At 41.6% G+C, this 22,304-nt stretch overlaps 1 protein-coding gene across 1 annotated transcript in view; it reads right to left on the bottom strand.

Moving 5' to 3' along the window:
* The window catches only part of CMYA5 (cardiomyopathy associated 5), a 120,630-nt gene that overhangs the window by 4,210 nt on the left and 94,116 nt on the right, over nucleotides 1-22,304 (bottom strand). Inside the window, exons 10-12 of the mRNA XM_049866618.1 lie at nucleotides 7,189-7,322; nucleotides 5,286-5,385; nucleotides 3,337-3,510 (exon numbers count right to left, since the gene is read on the bottom strand). Coding sequence (XP_049722575.1) covers nucleotides 3,337-3,510; nucleotides 5,286-5,385; nucleotides 7,189-7,322 — 408 coding nt within the window. The remainder of the gene's footprint in view (nucleotides 1-3,336; nucleotides 3,511-5,285; nucleotides 5,386-7,188; nucleotides 7,323-22,304) is intronic.

The following is a 22,304-nucleotide window of genomic DNA, read 5'->3' as shown; positions in this document are numbered from 1 at the left end:
TTCCCTGTTTCTGCCTTGTTTCCTACTGAGCACACTAGTTCCTCCATTAAGGTGAACTCCACCCTGAAACCAGGGCTTTGAACTGGTTCTGCCCAGTTCAGTCATTGCCAACAAAGTGAAACCTGAACAGACCTGAATTTTTAAAATGTGGGTGAAGTGGAATGATAAACAGAGCAGGAAAAATTATGGGTCAAAGCCCTGCTAGAAACTTAATCTCCCTCTTAGACAACAAGGGTAGCATGCACATTGCATAGCAACCAGATCTCTTGACCTGAAGGAATGGAAACAGTGGTGCCCCACTCAAAGATGCTGTCTAACTGTGCTGCTTTGCGTGTGTGTTGCTCTCCACAGTCCTGGCAATAATCCAACCTCCTGCATCAGGCTCCTGAAAGGGCTCACTACACCTCTTCCAAGTCTCACATTCCAGGACTTCAACCTGTAAATTTTCCATTCTGCTTATCATTCTGCTTCACCCAAATTTAAAAAATTTGAGTCTGTTTTAATTTCACCTCACCGGCCATGACTGAACTGGTTCGAACCAGTTCGAAACTTTGCCTGAAACCAAGTCTGTTTGCCTGGGGCCTGACTCCCTGCCCAACTTTTGCCTGCGTGACCTTGGGACCACTGGTTCCTGTTTAACCATGGTTCATCCAGAAGTCTGATTCCTGACACCTGTGAAACTGGAACTGCCTTCCCTGGGACTCTATCCTCAGACTGAACCCACCCCTCACTGCTGCCCCATATTGAGCCCAACCCCTTTGGCTGCTCTCCCTGAGGGCTCCTCATCTTCAACCTGGTCCCCTCTTTACTGTCCCCTAAAGCTAGTCCCGGAAACCCTGGTGGCAGAGTGGTTAAGTGCTATGGCTGCTAACCAAAAGGTTGGCAGTTCGAATGTACCAGGCGCTCCTTAGAAACCGTATGGGCAGTTTTGCTCTGTTCTATAGCGTCACTATGAGTCAGAATCAACTTGATGGCAATAGGTTTGGTTTTTTGGTTTTTTAAAGCTAGTCCCACCTGAGCTCTGACACCACTGTAGATTTTTGAGCAGAAAAGGAAGGGACACAATGAAATGATGTTTTAGAAGTATTTGCCAGTTGTGACACATAGAGACCAGAAGCGAAGATATAGGCGTGGTGGCTATTGTAGAAACTGGTGAAGGAGGTGAGGAGGCTTGGGCTAGGGTGGTAGGGTTAGGAATGGACAGAAAGAAGCAAGTCCAAATCCAGTTGATTCTTCCTCCTCAGGCTCTTTTCGTTTATCCTTTCTTACTGTAACATCTTAAAGCTCAGATTCTGTGTGAGTAGAATCAAGAGTAATACATCTTCGTTTAAAATCATGAATCCAGAAAAAGTGAAAAATAATAGGAGGGTCTGCTGCCCCTGTCGTCTCAGCTTCCTAAAGGCCATGCGTGCCTGAAGTCCCTTGAATATGGAACGAAGAGACCTGAAACCTGACCTCCAGTGCTGTGACGACACAGGCTGACACACTCTTCCTTCTAGCATCTAGGAACCTACCATGGGCTGGAAAGAACCTGAAACCACAGTTGTAGATTAAATTGTCAACAAACTATACAATTCTGTGTTCTAGGGTCTCCTTGTTGTTAGTTGCCGTCGAGTCACTTCTCACTCACGGCAACTCCATTTGTGCAGGGTAGAACTACTCCATAGGGTTTCAAGGCTGTGATCTTTGAGAAGCAGATCGCCAGGACTGTTTCCCAAGGTGCCTCTGGGTGGGTTCAAACAGCCAGCCTTTTGGCTAGTAGTCAAGCACTTGGAGGCTAGTCTTTGAGTTAGGTTCTTAGGGGTTCAAGTGTCTAAGGAAATTTTCATGAAATCAAAACCTAGCTCCAGCTCTAAAATCTACTGATTATAAGCTCTGAGTATGAGTGACTTTAAACTCTGGACAGGCACTTGGTCCTTAAGCATTGCACAGCACTGAATATCAATCGTGATTGCTCTGACTTGATGAAATGTGACTTTAAATAGCAGTTGGAGATGGCATCCTTATAAACCATCTCAGAGAATCAAGCTCTGTCAAGGAGGATGCAGGGAGAAATGTGAAGCCAGAGATATGTAAAATCCTAATCTGCGGGCCTTTTTTCTGGGAACTTCCAAGTACTGAAGGCTCCCTTTTTAAAGCATCACATTTGAATAATGCTACACATTTGTTTGATGCTTTACAACTTCAGAGCCCTTCCCTGAACCCAATTTCATGTGATCCTTCGATTGTAGCCCCAGAGGGAGCAGGTCAGGCATTATTGTCTTCTGTTAAAAGAGCAAAGCCTATACCAAAAAAAAAAAAAAAAGCCTATAAGATAGGTTTAAAGGGTTAATTAATTTATGGTGAGCAGTCAATAGAAGGCTAGCCCAGGATGGAGCTAGGACTAAATTCAAGTTTCTGGCTCCCAGTCTAGTGCTTTTTCTATTATGCCATTCTGCAATCAAATTCAGTTTATAACGTGCTTGTCTTATCTCTTTGAGACGAACATAGTTTAATCACTTTTTTTTTGTCAGCTAACAAAATAATACTAGTAACGTACACCAGGGGTCAGCAAACTTTTCTATAAAGGGCCAAAAGGGCCAGATAGTAAGTATTTAAGGCTTGGATAGCGCAGTAGGCTATTGGGCCTCTGTTGCAAACAGTCAACTCTGCCACTGTAGCACAAAAATGGCCGTAGAACAAAATGAGCTTGACTGCGTTCTAATAAAACTTTTATTTATAAAAACAGGTGACAGGTCATATTTGGCCCAAGGGCTGCACCTGGCCAACCTCTGATATAGATGATTGAGGGGTAGGGAGGTACCACGTCTTCCTCACCCCTGTTTATTCCTTCTCTGTGGACAAAGCCCTTTTAGCATTACATTTGTTGTCTCTCCCTACCTGGGGTGAGTTTAGAAAGAAAAACTGGGCAAGCATGGCATCGCAGCCCCTTCCTCTTCCCTATCTCTTGGTTACACACATCCATCAGGAAACACGCATCTTTTTCTGCTTCTCCAGGGACCTAGTCTGCCCCACGGGGTGGGAAAGCTGGACTGGAAAGGGCTCTGGATGGTAGGCCTGTCTAATAATAGGCTTCAGTATAAGAAACCTTCTTACCCTCAGGTATGAACCACATTCTCTAATATCAGCTTCCTCAGTAATCAGAGTATTATTTTAGTCTCCATTACTTGACTCTTGTTTTCTTTCTCAATTGCTTCAGAACTTGCACAGGGAAGTAGCATGCTATTTTTTGAGCCCCTAAGAGATCCAAGGTTGAAGAGATCCCTATCTAGACATCAGCTCACCGCAGTTGGACTAAAAGGGGATTGAAAGGGGAGAGACAGGGCTGCGGCTTACCTCTGTGGCTCAGAACAATGCATGTACCATGAGCTCTCCCCTTGTCCCAGGGTACCAGCCTGTACAGCCGAGATGGAGCAGATGCCAAGTCGATAAGCTGGGCAGTCTGTGACCGTGGTTTCCCAGTAATGCTGGCCACAGGCAGGCAGTTCCTCGCCTAGCACTGATGGGATTCTGCAGGCAAAGTTAATCAGGTTAAATTTAGCACAGAAATCGCCAGCATTTATCTCATGAGGGTCAGCATTCCCAAACTTACACACAGTTTAAGTTTATGCTGGGTCCTATCCTTGGAAACTGCTGGAATTTGACTAAAGAACTTTTTGTTCACTGTGTCCTCAACGTTTCTGACCTGATCTCCAGAATTCCCCAAGCCCTCAGCATGCATTTGACATATTTTCCACTGCCAGTTATAATTAATCTGCTTTGTAGGGGCTTGTGGTCAACAGTCTTTTAAACTCTGGCTTCTTTGGACTGTAGTACGTACGCCTGAGAAGCTGTTTAAAGGTCTCTTTTTGTCTCACCTTAGCTATTTTTGTAAAGTCAAGGTGAAATGAACTAAAGAACTTTTCCCTACTGATGGGTGACCTTGTTTGCATGAGTTGCTCGATTTTGCTTTGAAATGGCTGAGACAGCAAGGAAGTATTTTTAATTTAAGCAGCGTTAATATTCTTCAGTCAGTGCATCTCCCTCTCCTCTTTAACAGATGAGAAACTGATTAATGCAAGGGACTGTTTTCCACTTTCTCATTCCACAGAGGTAAACCCTTACTCTGGAGAAAAGCCCTGATGTTTATGAACTAATTTTCAGGTTAATAATCAGTAATAGTCTATAAAATATATTATAGTTATCATCAGTTATTACAAACTCTTGTCAACCTTCAGTCTATTTCTTTTCTTGATTTTTTTTAAAGAAATTTAAAAAAAGACAGAAAAGCACAGTCCATTTCTTAAGTTTTTCCTGCATTTACTCATTTGTATGTTTTTCATCACCTACAATATGCCAGGACCCACACTGGATTCCGGGGATTCAAAGATGCAGGGGACAGGGCTGCTGCTCAAGGATTATTCAGGACCTAGTGGCTGAAAAATGATCCCCCCAAGTGGTCGACAAATGATCCCCCCAAGTGGTCAGTCCTTTCAGACAATAAAATCAAAGGGCGCCTGGAGCACCAGAGAAGGCTTGGACATCTTCCAGGGCAGGTAACAGCTGAGCTGGGCCTTCACCAGACCAGAAATCTGATAGGAAAACAGTGCATATTGATAGGTGTCGTGTTTGATCGTGAGCACTTGCAGCCCACCAATCCCTGGGCATGCCAGCACCATCAGCACCATGTGTTTCACATGGTGTTACAGTTTTCAAAAGACTTTCACATATTTTCTCCCACTTGACCATTTGGACCTTCAAAATAATTATGAGAGGTTGCAGGCAAACTGCAGGACAGTCTCCCCACCTTGTCCCTGGCTTTTGGCTCTTCTTTATTTACTTCAGTGCTTGTTGGGGCTACTGTGGGGGCAAGATGCTGAAAGCTCCGCATTGTGGCCAGAACTAAGTACTCAACAAAATGTCATCCTCTTCTGTTCAGTTTCAAGTGGGTTGATACAAAATCCCACTTGCTATGGAAAATTATAGGAGAATTAACCTAGACTGTTTTTCATTGAACCAGAGATAATACCTTGAAACAGACTATGTTTTAAACAAAACCATCTGTGCTGGTATTTCCAATAAAAATGTTGACACTTTCTCCAAGTTCTGAACTGTAGCTGTCACTTTCTGCCTAGTAATGAACTGTAACTGAACTGAATGGTGTGCACACATTTATATTTGATATGACACCCAGGCATGGTCATTAAACCAGGAATATGCTCAGGTGAGGCCACACTGAGGCAACACAGCTAAGAAGATCCTATTGCTGAGCAATCAGCACACTCACGCTTTCTTCTTTTGCTTACTCTGTCAGCCGTCGTCTCTCAGCAAAGCTGATCACTGTCCCATTAGAGGAAATTTGCAGTGCAGGGTGAGCCGTTTCTCTCAGCAATAGAAACCTGGTTCCTGTTGCAGTTAAGAAAATAGGGTTAAAACATTGCCGCAACATCGAGAGCTGTCCTTGGGCTAAGCCCCAGAGTTCAGATGTTGTCTCTCTTTCTCCTGATATCAAAATCCCCTGCTCAGAGTTTGCAGATCCATAGCCAAACTGCAACCACGATAAGGCAACAGTGAATGTCAGTGGCTGGTTTCCACCACCTGGTGCTGCTCAGTTATGCCTTCATGCAAGTCATGGATTGAATTACATCCCCCACTCCAAAATGTGTGTATCAATTTGGCTGGGCCATAATTCCCAGTATTGTGTGATCGTCCTATATGTGGTAAATCCTACCTCAGTGAGTCAGAATCGACTCCATGGCACTGGGTCTGGGTTTTTATGATGTTAATGAGGGAGAATGGGCTCAGTTTACAAGATTAGATTGTGTTTTGGGGCAATCTCTTGAGATATAAAAGAGAGAAGTGAGCAGAGAGACAGGGGGACCTCATACTACCAAGAAAGCAGTGCCGGGAGCAGAGTGTGTCCTTCAAACCCAGAGTCCCTGCGCTGAGATACTCCTAGCCTGGGGGAAGATTGATGAGAAGGCCAACAGAGAGAGAAAGCCTTCCCCCCTGGAGCTGACACCCTGACTTTGGACTTTTAGCCTACTTTACTGTGAGAAAATAAACTTCTCTTTGTTAAAGCCATCTGCTTGTGGTATTTCTGTTATAGCAGCACTTGATGACTAAGACAACATGTGTCTCTTGTAAAAGAGGTCCCCCCCTACCCCACTATGCAAGTGTGGTCTTTACATCAGCAGCATCTACATCACTTGGAAACTACGTAGATGGTAGAATCTCGGGCCCCACCCCAGAACTACTGAATCACAATCCATATTTTAACAAGATCCTCAGGAGATTCACGTGCCATTAAGTTTGGAGAGGCACTGGTGTAACCTAAAGGAGTGGTTCCAGTAGTGGAAGTTACAGGCACCATGTTGGGCCTGCGAGGAAAACGTTTCTGAGGAGGCAGCCCTTACATCCTCTCTTTATAGACATCAGGCTGGCCCTAACTACATCACAAACAAGGGACATGTATAAGTTTCTGCTTGTTGGCAAGTCCCTTAATGTGCTACCCTCAATCTTGTGCCATCTGAGTCCAGGATAAGATAATAAAAGATCACCTTTTCATTCCTCACTTCCCTTCATAATAATTGAGACTAAACAATTTTTGGTTGGCAACATCCTAATATTATCCCTGAAACATCACTGAACAATTTTATCAGTTCCTTGAGTCATTCATTCATTCAGTGAGTCAGCAAACATTAATTGGCACATACTATGTGCCAGGTACCAAGAATAAATGGAAGAACAAGATGGGAATCTTGTTCATAGAATTCACAGTGCAATAGAAAAGGAATCCCCATACCCACCCCAAACACACAGACACACATATCCCCCAGTCCCAAACGTATCCAAACATTATAGTACATTATGAGCCAAACAGGAATTATCTGGAGAGATTTTTTTTAAAAAATACAAATGTCTGGCCCACCTCCAGATCAATTAAGTCAGAATCTCTAGGTGTGGGATCTGGGCATCAGTATTTTTAATCACCCTGAGTCATTGCTAATGGACAGCCAAGGCTGAGAACCTCTAAACCAGAAGAAAATAAAGAAACATCTTGATGAAGACCAATCTTGGGTCTTCATACCAAAAACCTAGCATCGGTAGCAGGTTGGGGGCTTATATAAAGTTGCCCTCTAGGATGTCTTCTCTGGATGGTAGAAAGGAGGAAAGAAAATAGCTCTTTGTGTATGAAGGAGAAAATACCTTTGGTGGAAATGAGGGCAGCTTCACTCTGCTCACTTGTGCCAAATGCATTGATGGCTTTCACGTAGAAAAAATAATTATCATTGGGTTGAAGGTTAACTTTCAGCTGGAGTCCTTTAATTCCAGAGAAAGACCTAAACATAAAGGGAAAATAATAGTTTTAAATGTAATACTACATGCTAGATGACTTGTCACATCTCAATTTTATAGTGAATGAACATCTTTTATTAACGATGAATAATTGTTTTCTTCTCTCTTTATGACCACCAGAGTTAGCAAGCCAGACTGTGCAAAATCGTCATTGTCCATTAAGATTACTTTGCCAAATCATTCCTATTTTTGTCAGCTTTTATCCAATATATGCCTTCCACAATGCTCTTTAGAAGAAAAACAAGCTTTTTAAAAATTATTTTTAAGAAACACTAAGTTTGTGGTTTATTATATTTATTTCTTTAATAGTTATTGACTGAGCTGGCCCTTTTGGATTAAGATAATGTTACTCCAATTCTATAGGACAAGGAACTCTAATTATCTCATTAACAAATTTAAATTGGGGAAAATTTGAGATGAGTGATGATTTTGTGCATGGTCATCATGCCAAAAGCCACCAAAGTTAAAACAAATTGGAGATTTCTAGAGGAGTGAATATCTTTTAAGGTCTGCTTGATCCTGGCAAGAAAAGAGAATTCTAATCATACACACACACACATAATCTTCAAAGTTGCTATTCTTAAATTGCCCACTTATATCAAAGGAAATGTGCTGGTCGTGGTGTCTAATTTACAGCGGAATTGACTAGCCCACTGTGACAGCTCAACCATTTAAACACAGATAAAAAGACTTTCCGAATTTGAAGACAGAGCTCTCTGAACTTCACAATGAGCTGGGATAATTTTTTACCTCTTTTCCATTCTCTTGATCTATTTGTTTTCACAGCCTAGAGCATTTATGAAAATAAAGTAAACAAGTACTCTTTAGTTTAGCCCTCATTTGCGGGATGCCTTGTAAGAATTCCTAACCAGAGTGCAAAAGAACCAGGGTTCTGGCTCTGGGAGCTGTTGATTGAATAACTGATCAATGAAAACAACAGTACAACAGACTTGATGTTCATTCTGAGATGGGTAAAGTTTTGTGTTTCTTTGTTTTTATTTTGAATGAATGTACCACAATAGCAGAACAGTCAAAGAGTGGCCACTGTTTACCCACAGATTATTTTTTTGGGTCATTTCTACTTCTGTTGTCTTATTTCACTTCTCAATACCTGCCTCAGAGAATAATAACGTGGAGAACCAGAAGGTGTCACTGACTCAGAAAACAAACTAATTCAGAAGTTCTTCGAGGCAGAAAATCTGTATAGAGTAATAACCCCCCACCTCACCCCTAATGTGTAAAAGTACCAAAAGCCAGAATGTGTTCCTGAGAAGGACGGGGAGGTGGGGAGTAGCCTGGGTCTATTTGCGTGTCTGCTGTTTAGTCCCCTGTATCTGGAAAAGGTCAGTGCAAGCTTCTCAGTTTTTATTGGGTTGTTATTTCAGAACCTATGGCCTGACCAGGCCCGCAGGAGAGTACTATCTTTAGATGTGCTGAGAAGGGATTGATAAAATTGAGCCACACGTCCACTGCCAAGTAATTATGCTTCAGTTAATTAATGAAAAACCATAGCCTATGAGTGGTAATGTAATTCTTGACTAAAATGTCTAGAGTATTAGTCTGGGGTGATATTATATACCTTGTTTGAAGTTATAACTAACGAAATATTTTAAATGTACATTAATTATAATCAGTAATAAAATTATTGTCTAAGTAAGCACACTTGGGCCTGAACTAAATTTCAGACTTCATTCACCATTAAATAAAACCTTTACCATGTTTCTAGGCCCTGTCTCTGACTGTTAACCCTGAAGCCTAAGAGGGAGTTAGCAAGGATAAGTGAGGAAATTTCAGCTCTAAAAACAGGATAAAACACACTGGCTTCATTTTGTAACAGTTTTTGGGTGTTAAATATCAAAGATGCTGGTTTTTAGGTGTTTGCTCTTAGGTTTTGTGAGGTCCATCAAGGAGAAAATTTCATATATGTAGTCAACTGCATGCTATGTCTCATTACTCACTTAAAGAACAAAGGTTTACATGGTACTGAAGTTAAAATTCCGGATCAGATCTCGCTTTCAGTGCCTAAGCAGAGGTCATGCAGATTTGACAAATATGCACAATGTCCTCACTGAACCTGTGAAATAAAAGCACCAGGCATGAAAATGAAAGTAATACGAAATGTGGTGCCATTTTATTGTGAACAATTTGTCACCTTATGCTCAAGCACCAAGAGCACAGTGAATGCGCTGAGATACAAATGGTTTGTTTCCAGTCTATTTATTCTGTCTGAGCTCACTTAGATGTCATATAAAGTTTTCATGTCAGTTGTCCTTGCTTTGTAATCAAATGAAAACTTCAAAAACTTTGGAATTTGAGATCTGAAGAGTGACATCCTTCATAGATTATTATGGTTTTATTTTAGAAACTTGCCACAATTGCAAATGAATCCACATGATTTATAATGAGCTTTGCAGAGTTTGCCAGTAGAATTCAACTTCACAAAAAGGCCAAAGTTACTGAAAGTATCCAAACTGAGGTAAATTATCAAACAGCAAAGGGAACTTCAGCACATTGCTGGGGATTATAGAGTGATGTGATTATGATTAGAAGCACAGAGCCAATATTAAAATTCACAAGACAACACAAAATGTGACTTAAGTGTTCTCATTTTGGATCATAAGTGTGGGATTCTACCTACAAGTGCCATACCCGTTGCCATCAAGCCGATTCTGACTCATAGTGACCCTATAGGACAGAGTAGATCTGCCCTATAGGGTTTCCAAGGAGCAGCCGTTAGATTCAAACTGCCAACCTTTTTGTTAGCAGCCGAGCTCTTAACTAGTGTGCCACCAGGGCTTCATAAGTGCTACAGTCAGTGGAAAGGGATGGCTCTACATGTGGAGGATCAAGGAGTAGTAGAACAAGGAACTCATAAGTATGCCACGGGGTATGAACTTATCAGAGAGCTCTGTACCCAGCAGGTCTTCTAAGGACACTCAACCTGCTCTTTTTTCCATTGGGAGAACACAGAACAGTTGTAAAAAAAAAAAAACTAAAAGCAGAGAAAAATGACTTACCCTTTCATTCTTGAGATTTTTCAGGGAATGGCTGAAAAGTTTGCCACAATTAACCATGGATGATGGGGCAAGAATCATTGTAAGTGAGAATTAAAAAGAATATTTTTGAAGTGAAAAATCATTCAGAATATCATGCTTAATGGGAAAATACTAACAGTATTCCCATAAAAATCAGAGAGAGAGACATGAAGTTAAAAAAAAAAAAAAGAAGGAAGGTAGAAGGTAACATTATTTTTTATCTTTTTTTTTGCATCATTTTTAGATAATTTGGCTACTTATCTAGAACACCCAAGAAAAACAACTAAGAAAACCTCTTATATAATAATAAAATTTAGTAAGATGGCTAAGTACAAAACTAATATAAGAATCAAAAGCCTTCATATATAAATAACCAGGTAGAAAATAAAAGATCTTATTTAGAATAGCAACAAACTTAACAAGAAATGTATAACACTTATATGAAGAACATTAAAAAACGTTACTGAAGGAAATCCAAAAAAGTTCATTATCAAATAGTTATATAACTGGATATATGTATATCTGGAAGATAGATAGATAGACAGATACAGATAGAAAGATAGATAACTGGAATATATATATAGAGAGAGAAAAAATTTTAAAATATGACACAAAAACTAAAAGCTTTTTTTAAAAAGAGACTGAGAAATTCAAGTAAATTAACGTTAAAAATTATGAATGGGACAAAATATAAAAAAATATCTGCAACTCATATTACAGATGAACGGCTTTTACAAATCAATAAGAAAAATAACACAATCCAGCAGGAAAAAAAAATGGACTAAAAAAATGAGCAGACGGTTCATAGAAAAGGAAATATATAGCTCTTAAACATGAAAAAATGTTGACTCTAATAAGAAAAATGCAAAATAAAACTATAATAAGATTCCATTTCCTACCTATCAAAATGTCAAACAACAAAAAGCTTCAATAGTAAATGGTTACTTTGGGGAAGGGTAAGACAGTACACAATACTGAGAAAGCCAGCACAACCTGTACAAGGCAAGGTCATGGTAGCTCCATAGACACATCCAAACTCCCTAAGGGACCAAATTGTTGGGCTGAGGGCTGTGGGGAACACAGTCTCCGGGAACATCTAGCTCAGTTGGCATAACATAGTTTATAAAACTGTTCTACACTGTACTTTGGTGAGTAGCATCTGGGGGCTTAAAAGCCTGTGAGTGGCCATCTAGGATACTCCACTGGACTCACCCCTTCAGGAGCAAGGAAGAATGAAGAAAACTTAAGATACAAGGGAAAGATTAGTCCAAAGGACTAATGGACCACATCTACCACAGCCTCCACCAGGCTGAATCTAGTACAACTAGATGGTGCCCGGCTACCACCACTGACTGCTCTGACAGGGATCGCAATAGAGGGTCCCAGACAGAGCTGGAGAAAAATGTAGAACAAAAGTCTAACTCAAAAACAAAGACCAGACTTGCTGGCCTGACAGAGACTGGAGAAACTCTGAGAGTATGGCCCCCGGAAACCCTTTCAGCTCAGTAAGGAGGTTCACCTTTCAGCCAAAGATTGAACAGGCCCATGGAACAAAATAAGACTAAAGGGGTGCACCAGCTCTGGGGCAGGGACTGGAAGTCAGGAGGGAACAGGAAAGCTCGTAATAGGGAACCCAGAGTTGAGAAGGGAGAGTGTTGACGTGTTGTGGGGTTGTTAATCATTGTCATATAACAATATGTTTACTGTTTGATGAGAAACTAGTTTGTTCTGTAAGCTTTCATCTAAATTTCAATTAAAAAAAAAAGATCAAAAAGTTTGATAACACCATGTATAGGCAAGAGTATGAAGAAACAATCACTCACATAAGCTACTGGTGGGAGTAGAAATAGCTACAACCTCTGTGCAGACGGTTTGGTAATATCTATCAAAATTTAAAATATACATATTTTTTAACCAGTCATTATGCATCTAGGAATTTACCATACAGACATACCTACACATGTATAAATTGATAAATACACAATTGCTTGTGACAATAAGAGAGTGGAAACAGCTAAATGCCTCTCAATAGGAGATTGGTCAAATAAGTTAAATGATATTCTTACCATGGAGTTGTTTAAAAAATTCGAGGCAGCTTCGTATGTATCAATATCCCATATTGATATGGGACCAAAAAACCAAAAACCAAACCCACTGCCGTTGAGTCGATTCCGACTCATAGCGAGCTTACAGGACAGAGTAGAACTGCCCGATAGAGTTTCCAAGGAGCGCCTGGCGGATTTGAACTGCCAACATCGTGGTTAGCAGCCGTAGCACTTAACCACTATGCCACATTGATATGGGATACACACCAAGAAATAGGAAATATTTTTAAGCAATAAAAAAGCAAGGTGAGAAACATATATGAGTGTGTGTATGTATATATATATATCACATGCTACCATTTACTGAAAAAATACAGATGCTTGTATATGCACAGACTAGCCGAAAGGACAAATGAATCAGATAACAGTACTTGCCTCTGGGGAAGAGAACTAAATAGGTAAGGTATAGGTAGAGAGGAACCTTAATTTTCACTACATTCCCTTATGCATCTTTTGAATTTGTACCATAGGTACATATTATCTATACAAAATAAATTAAATAATTTACTTTTAAGGGCTATATTACAAACTCAGGAGTTCAGGAGTGGGTTAATTATGTTCGCAAAATCTCAAAGGATACATTAGTTTGCACTTTGTAAAGTAGCTCCTCTATGAATCTGATAATCCAACATTTTGTGTGGGATGGAAGGAAGTGGCATACAAGTGCTTAAGGTGAGCTGAACGGCTGGTAACTATGAGGGGTGGCTCTTCTCTGCATTGCCATGTCTAACACCTGGATCTAAGCATGTTTTTCTCCCCAGTGGAGGAGGGTGGCATGTGTACTAACAATATGGAGGAACCCAGTGCCATGACTCCTAGAAGCAGCCTACGGATGTTACTGTCGCCGTAATGCACACAGATGGCTAAGTATGAATTGTTTTTAAAAACACAGTTGGCTCTTACTAGCATTCCTATTGGCAGCACCCACATTCAACCATTGAATGTGAACATGAACAGAGCATACTGCTGGAGCCAATGGGGACAAGCTAGGGAAGCAGTGTCTCTCAAACATGCCTGGGAATATTAGACCCTCTGAATCAAAATCTCTTAAAAAGGGGGCTGTGAATCTAGGTGTTTAACAAGCCACCCAGTTGAATTTTCTCATCAGTTAGGTTTGGGAAACACAATCATAAGATAGTGGGGAGTGAGAAGAGGTGGGAGGAATAAAAGTGAAAAAAGAAGAAAAGCACATGATAACATAAGCAACATGAATTCAAGGAACAGGTAACTAAATAGCTATAGCTTTATGAAGTCATATGTCTTAGGTTAGGTTCTCTACAGAGAACCAAACCAAACCCATTGCAGCAGGCCACTGGCTTACAGGCTGCAGAGCCTGATGAATCCAAGATCAGCAGGTAAGCTGCTACCTCAAGTCCCAAGAGCCGGAGGTCGGATGATGACAAATCAGGTGCAGAATCCAGAGCGAGACTCTTGCTGAAACATCCATTTATATACTGGAAGAAGGCCACACCCCCATGGAAACTCCCTTGCAAGTGATCTCATCACGGAGTTGATAACATCATTGCAAAACTGCCAAACAACATAATAATTGCCAAACCGCTAAGAATCATGTCCTAGACAAGTTGACCACACAACCTTAACCATCACAGTCCACTCCTTGTCAACTTGGCACCTGTACACATCTCCTTAAACTATACATAATCTCTAAATAATGGCAGTTATAAAGTCATACTTGCACATAACATGATACAACACATGTATAACTGAAAACATACTAGCCCAGTTTACATCTTATATTTTATAAGTGAAGAAAACAAAAGTATTTGATGCATACAATGAAGAAATACCTATACCAATTACAGTCCTAATTTCTGCAACTGGTCAGGTGGTAATAGCTGGTGTTTAGAACTGCCTTCTTCCACCACCCATTCTGTATTCCTTTTACCTTCAGCAAGCACCTCAGCTGGTTGTGGTTCTTTGCCAGGTGGGGTGACCGAAGCCTTCATTCCTGAAGAGTCTGGGCCATGTTGAAATTGGGTTGCTGTAGTTTTCCATTGACTTTAATCACAGGACACAGTAGTGCTGAGAGATGCCCTAAGGGATCTCTTGTATTCCAGACATACTCTTCTTTACCTCCGTTATGCAATACCAATCCAATTTCTTCTTAGTAATAACAATTAATCACACCAGCCAATATGGTAACTCCCTTCTTTGTTGATCCAGAGACATGAGGAGCCCAAAATGGCCCGAGGTATTCTAAACTTCCAGTTCAATGGAATCAGGGATGTGTCTCTGGGTGAGAGCATCCCACCCTTTGCAACTAAGACCTCTAGACCCGCAGAGCATAGGGTCTTGGGGACAGGAAACAAAAATTTTCCAAGTGGGTCACTAGGGGTAATAATGAGTGGCGCTGCTTCAATTTCCACCCCTTGATTCCTGGACTTATGAATCCTGGCTACAGAAGAAACAGCACCATATACTGGATGCTAGTTTAGAGCATATACAGCTTCCTGGAGAACACTGCCCAAACCCTGCAAGGTATTACCACCTAGCTGGCTCTGTAATTGTGTCTTTAGAAGGCCATTCCATCGTTCTATCAAGCCAGCTGCTTCAAGTTGATGGGAAATATATTAAGACAAGTGAATTTCATGAGCATGGGCCCACTGCTGCACTTCATTTGCTGTGAAGTGAGTCCTTTGATCTGAGGCAATGCTGCGGGGGGTACTATGATGGTGGATAAGGCATTCTGTAAGTCCACATATGGTAGTGTTGGCAGAAGAACTGTATGTAGGGGAAGGCAAACCCATACCCAGAGTAAGTGTCTATTCCAGAAAGAACAAAACACTACCCTTTCCATGATGGAAGCAGTCCAGTGTATTCAACCTGCCACCAGGTTGCTGGCTGATCACCTCAACGAATGGTGGTATATCAGGGACTTAGTGTTGGTCTCTGCTGCTATCAGATTGGGCGTTTGGCAGTGCCTGTAGCCAAGTCAGCCTTGGTGAGTGGAAGTCCATGTTGCTGAGCCCATGCATAACCTCCATCCCTGCCACTATGGCCACTTTGTTCATGAGCCCATTGGGTAATGATGGGAGAGGCTGGGGAAAGAGGATGACTGATTTCTACAGAACATGTCATCCTATCCACTTGATTGTTAAAATTTTCCTCTGCTGAAGTCACCTTTTGGTGAGCATTCACATGAGATACAAATATCTTCTCTTCTTTGGTTCATTCAGAGAGATCTACCCACATCCCTCTTCGTTGTACCTCCTTCTCTCCAATTTTCCAATCGCGGTCCTTCCAAGTCCCTGCCCATCCAGACAAACCATTGGCCACAGTCCATGAATCAGTACACATTCACATATCTCGCCAAGCAAAATTAACAAACAGGTGCACTGCTCAAGGTTATGTCCATTGGGAGGATTTCTCTTCATCACTGTTCTTCAGGGAGGTCCCAGAAAGGGGCTGTAGTGCTGCTGCTATTCACTTTCGAGTGGCGCCTGCATATTGCACAGAACTATCTGTAAACCAGGCGTAAGTTTTTTTTTTTTTTCCCTCAGTCAACTGATCATAGGGAACTCCCCATGAGGCCATAGGCACAGTCTGGAGAGGGCAGGTAAAGTGACAGGAGTGGAGACCATGGGCATTTGGGCCACTTCCGCATACAACTTACTTGTGCCTTCAGATCCTGCTCAGGCCCAATCTTGTATATACCACTTCTATTTAATGCTGGAGTGCTGCTGTGTACATCTGACTTTATGGCTCTGTAGGTAAGACAACACTCAGTTCATGATGGGCAGCTCAGGCCCCATGGTGACTTGGTGGCACAAGGTTAAGCATTCAGTCTCTACTAAGGCCCAGTAACAAACCAAAAACTATTTCTCAAAAGGAGAGTAGTTATCTGCAGAGGGCAGGAGGGATTTGCTCCAAAACCCTAAGGGTCTGCACTGTGATTCACCAATAGAGGCCTGTCGAAGACTTCAAACAGCATCTGTACCTGCCGCTCACACTTGCTGATCATATGGTCCAAGTGGCAGAATGGCTTGCACAGCAGCCTGAACCTGTTGCAGAGCCTTCTCTTGTTCTTGGCCCCACTCAAGACTAGCAGCTTTTCAAGTCACTTGATAAATAGGCTGGAGTAGCACACCCAAATGAGGAGTATGCTGCTTCCAAAATCCAGAGAGACCCACGTCCTCCTTTTTAGTTGTAGGAGGGGCCAGATGTAACAACTTATCCTTCACTTTAGAAGGAAGATCTTGACAAGCCCCACACCACTGGACCCCTAGAAATTTCAATGATACGGAGGGCTCCTGAATTTTTGTCAGGTTAATTTCCCACCCTCTAGCATGCAAATATCTTACCAGTAAGTCTAGAGTCATGGATACTTCTTCCTTACTAGGTCCACTTATCACAATGTCATCAATGCAATGGACCAGTGTAACGTCTTGTGGAAGGGAAAGGCAATCAAGGTCCCTGCGGACTAAATTATGACATAGTGCAGGAGAGTTGATATAGCTCTGGGGTAGGACAGTGAAGGGGTATTGCTGGTCTTGCCAGCTGGAAGCAAACTGCTTCTGGTGGTCCTTCGAAACAGATACGGAGAAAAAGGCAGATCAATAGCTGCATACCAGGTATCAAAAGATGTATTAATTTGCTCAAGCAATCTGGTACAGCAGCTGCAAGTGCAGTCACCACCTGGTTAAGTTTTCAATAATTCATTGTCATTCTCCAAGATCCATCCATTTTTTGCACAAGCCAAATAGGTGAATTGAATAGGAATGTGGTGGGACTTGCCACCCCCGCATCCTTCAAGTCTTTGATCTCTGCAATCCCTCCAGGAATTCAATATTGCTTTTGGTTTACTATTTTCCTCGGTAGGGGCAGTTCTAATGGTTTCCACTTAGTCTTTCCTACCATAATAGCCTTTACTCCACATGTCAGGGATCCAATGTGGGGGTTCTGCCAGTAGCTGAGTGTGTCTGTTCCATTTATGCATTCTGGAACTGGGGGAAACGCTACAGGATGGATTTGGGGGCCCACAGTGAGAAAGACATGAGGTTAAGTCTCCACTGATAATCTGATCTCCATATGCCCCAACTCTGACTGGTGGGACACAGGGACATTTTGTGTCTCCTGGAGTTAGTGTCACTTCGGAGCCAAAGTCCAGTAATCCCCCCAAAGTCTGATTATTTCCTTTTCCCCAACAAACAATCATTCTCATAAAAGGCCATAGATTTCTTTGGGAAAGGCTGGGAGAAAGATTAACAGTATAGATTTTTGGCAGTGCAGTGGGGTCCTTCCTCAAGGGGACCTGGCCTCCCCTTCATTTAAGAGGTTGTGGGTCTGTAAACTGGCTCAAGTCTGGGAATTGATTGATGGGTGGTGGCTGTCTATTCTGACAATTCAAGTTATACTGCCATTCACTTGACCTAGAATTCTTCCTCTTGTACATATCAAGTAAATAGTAGTAGATTTTCCACCTGTTTCACTCCTAGGGACACCATGACTAAGTAGCTAATGCCATAAGTCCATATGAGTCAAACTATTCTGATTACTGCTTTGATTCTGCTGTCCATTACAGAAACCATGCCCACACTGTCTTCACTGATTGACTGCTGCCACTTGGCTCCTACCACCACGGAGTCCGATCAGCTCCATTGCAGTTATTGTTGTTTTGTGCCATTGAGTCAATTCCAACCCACAGCAACACTATAGGACAGAGTATAACTGCCCCATAGGGTTTCCAAGGATCAGCTGGTGGATTTGAACTGCCAACTTTTTGGTTGGCAGCCTGAGCTTTTAACAACTTTGCCACCAGGGCTCTCCATTGTAGTTAGGTGTCTAAATTCCATTAGGGCAGTTCCCACTGTCAAATCTGACTTACATAAAATAGCAATCACAACAGTCTTCGAGGATGCTGGGGCTCCCTTTGCAAATTTTTTCCTCACTGTTCTGGTAAAAAGGTGTGTCCCTTGGCACTCATGTATGGATCTGCAAGTCTAACCTAATAAGTCCACTCTAGTCTGCCAATTTCCCTAAGCCTTTAGATACCTTCTTCTACAGTATAAGCAGGCAGGTCTGGTACTTCAACTTGATTCAGTGTAGGCCACCGTGTCATCCATGCATCAGTAAACCAACCAAATAAACTATTAGATCCTTTCAAACCTCACGAGCTGAAACACTGAATGAAGAATCTGTGCTTAGTGGGACCATAGCAATAAACTCAGACTGATGCATCTTTATGTTCCTTGCCCCATTATCTCACACACTTAATAGCCATTGCCACACATATTCCTCAGGTTTCTGTTTGTACATATTAGAAAAGTCAAGCAGTTCTTACGAAGTGTGACATACCTTCTCCTAGGTCACACTTTGTATGTACTTCACCTTTTGGGGCTTACTGGGACTTAAGTCTAGTTACATGTTTAGAAGCAAAAATGCATGATGGGGATGTGTTCTAAGAACATTCAGCAATGTCCTATAAGGCATTTGCCTCAGGTGATGCCCCAGGCAATGACTCAGATGTCTCTCCAGGGGATGACTCAGAAAAAAGCTCTTCAGACACAGCTGGGCTAATCTCATCAGATGCAGGCGGAGGGGATAATGGTTTTATTGGGGAGGGTGGCATAGTGGACAAAGATGGAGTAATCTCTTAGGATGGGAATGAGAGGGCTAATTCTGCTGGTGGGAGTGATTCAAAGGAATTTAGGCGCTAAGTGTCCCCAGCTTCCTGATTATCTGCCCATATGTCACCACCCCAAGTTTCAGGATCCCATTTCTTCCCAGTCAATGCACTCACTTTAATTTTAGACACCATTCGAGGTTGGGAATTCAATTGACATTGTAATTCATCCAATCTTGCAATAAGATGCTTGGTTTGATTTTCAGCAACATCAACTCTGTTACTACAAGAAATAAGACTTTCTTTCAGGGCACAAGTGGCAACTTTGAGGTCATTTATGAGGCACTTGAGCTGTGATTCTGAAACCCTGAGCTCATCTCTTTCTGTCGCCACTTTGTTTAGTGAAAGTAGGACAAACGGACCGGCTTCCTTATACTTCTCATTCTGATAAAGTTGTAGAAAAGTATCAAACATGTGATCACCCAGAGCCTTGCCTCCCACAAATACTTGATTTATTGGTGGTGCTATTTTGCATATTTCTCTCACCACCGCACAGCATGGATTAGCAGTGTTCTCTTTACTACTGGAAGCGGAGACACCAACATCTTTAAGACTAATCAGCCTTGAGAACCAATTTAAAAAAACTCACTCTTACAATTTTGTTTCTCTAGAACCACTCTCAGTACCAAATGTCTTAGGCTGGGTTCTCTAGAGAAGCAAAACCAGTGAAGTGTGTATATACATAGAGAGAGAGAGAGAGATCTGAAGGAAATGGCTCACAGGGTTGTAGAGGTTGGCAAGTACCAAGTCCATGGGTCAGGCATCAGGGTGCTGGCTTCTCCTGACTCACACAGCTGCAGGGGCTGACAAACCTACAATTGGCAGGTCAGATGGCAGGCCACTGGTCCACAAGCTGCAGAGGCCAACAAATCCCAAGATTGTCAGGTTAAGTGGCTATCAGGTGCAGGATCCAGAGTGACAGCCTTGTTGGAACATCCATTTAGATACTGGAAGAAGGCCACACCCCCAAGGAAACTACCTTTCAACTGATTGGCTGCTCACAGCAGATCTCATCATGGAGTTGAATATATCATTACGTAACTGCCAAACTACATCATAACTGCCAAACCACTGAGTATCATGGCTCAGCCAAGTTGATACCCAACCTTAACCATCACACTATATTTATATAAAACCTCAACTAATTGGAAATATGAGACTTTTTGTTGAAGATGAAAATTTTTCATTAAATCAAGATTGAGAAGAAAATTCTTTATATATTGACTTTTTTCCTTTTTTAAAAAAAATGGTAAATAAAAATTATTGAACAGGATTATTTTTTTTTTTTTGACAAATGAGGATATTATGGAGACTCAGTATTAACTACAACTCAGCTATTATTTCATAATAATGTGGAAACAGAGCATGATGGCTGAGTGCTGCTGACCATAGAACTTAGCTTTTCCTGTAATTAGATTCCATCACACAAAGTAAGCCAATGCATTCCAGTAGAATAATTCTGGATTTTTATTTTCTCTATAATTACCCTCAAAAGCCTGAATGATACCATTTATACTTCAGGTGGAGAATCCCAGGGATCTGGTAACATTCATTCTTCTGAACTCTCTAAGCTTTCCTTTACCACGTCAAGGTCACATAAGTGAACAATTACTTGAGATCTCTACAGAACTGTCTGCACAGAACCATGATATAACATATTTTCAGATTCAGTTTAAGAAATGGTTACATGGGGAATGCTTTTGCATCTGTTGTAAACCTGCTCTTAAAGACAATCACTATTATCTTGTTCAATAGCGCTTATATAAAAAATTCCTTTTAGAGCTGAATGTCAAGAAATATAATTGTCTCTCTTGATGAAATGTTAGGCTTACTTTTAAAAAAGATGAGTTATGTAATCTCTTTCTTACTCCATCTTGTTCTCTCCCCCTCTCTCCTGTTTTTGCCTTAGCTGCCAGGAAGTGCAGATCTAAATTTTATGTTCCATTGAGGTACTGCTCTTAATCTGCACTTTCTAATACTATCTCCTCACCCCTGCCTTAGCATGGTAAAATATGAATGTTTTAGTAATTCTATTATGTCTGAGTCTTTTATTGTAAACAACTTGAATACTTTTGGAAATTGAGAGAACATAAGTTAGAAATGAAAGAACAAGTTGGGTTTCCATTCACTGAGGTTTTACTATACAACCAGGAGGTGTATGGAATTTTAAACCATGAAAGTCATATTAGATTCATTTGGGAAGACTTCATTTAGGGAAAGCTAAATGCCAATAATGCTCGAAAATAAAATCACCTTCATGTAACCCGCTCTTCCAAGGGCTCCGAACGGTAGTTCAACCTGGGTCAGAAAGCAACACCAGAATGAAATTTGGCAATAAGCTCTTAATTACTAAATGAGTTTTGGCCAAACCATGTCAGAGATCCCCCTGTTGTCCTGTGAAGCAACCATGTGCAGGAATGACTGCCTCCTTTGCCCACTGTTTGCAGAGAAGGTCAAATCACTTGCCGTGGACTGCTGGCCAGTCATATCCTATTCAGTTGAAAGCTTACTAAGAAAGTTAAGAAAAAAGAAAGACTTGGCTAGGACTAAGGAGGGGAAGTTCACTACTGACTACTTTGTAGCATATTGAGTCTCACAGATTTGTCATTCAATACACAGCTTCTCTCTGCACAGCCCACACAGCTAATCCCTGTACTATATTTCTTTCAGTTTTCCCTTCTCCACCCACAGTTCTGCTGACTTCTCTCCACACAGGAGAGACAGAACAGCTGAGGAAACAGCAGAGCAGTGGAAAAATTCTGAAAGTGTTTTGAGCCCACCCAACCTGAGGAGAGCATTCAAAGAAAAACAACAAAGGGTGAGCAGGAGCTCCCTCAGCCCCCACACACAAGCTGAGGATTGTCACTCCCGCCTATCCTCAATCCCAACATGGGTCGACTACTGGGATGCAGCCATGCTGCCCACATGCAAAAATATGGAAATATATTCTCCATGAGGATTGTGAAATGGAGGTAATTGCTCGTCAATTTCAGACACTGCGTTAAGGAAACTGGGGGCACAGTAGGCTCATCCCATTCAAACACCCACCATAGAGTTCAAGCAGCATCTCTGGTCCTGAATTGGAATGTCTAGAGGCCATCATACAGGGAAAATAGCGTAGGTCTGAAGATGTATGTGTTTCTGTTCTGGCAACCAAAATGAAACTCCCCAATCCAGGGGGCA

This window comes from Elephas maximus, chromosome 2 (assembly GCF_024166365.1).
Source record: "Elephas maximus indicus isolate mEleMax1 chromosome 2, mEleMax1 primary haplotype, whole genome shotgun sequence".
Lineage (NCBI taxonomy): Eukaryota > Metazoa > Chordata > Mammalia > Proboscidea > Elephantidae > Elephas > Elephas maximus.
This window is presented reverse-complemented; position numbering and strand designations above follow the sequence as displayed.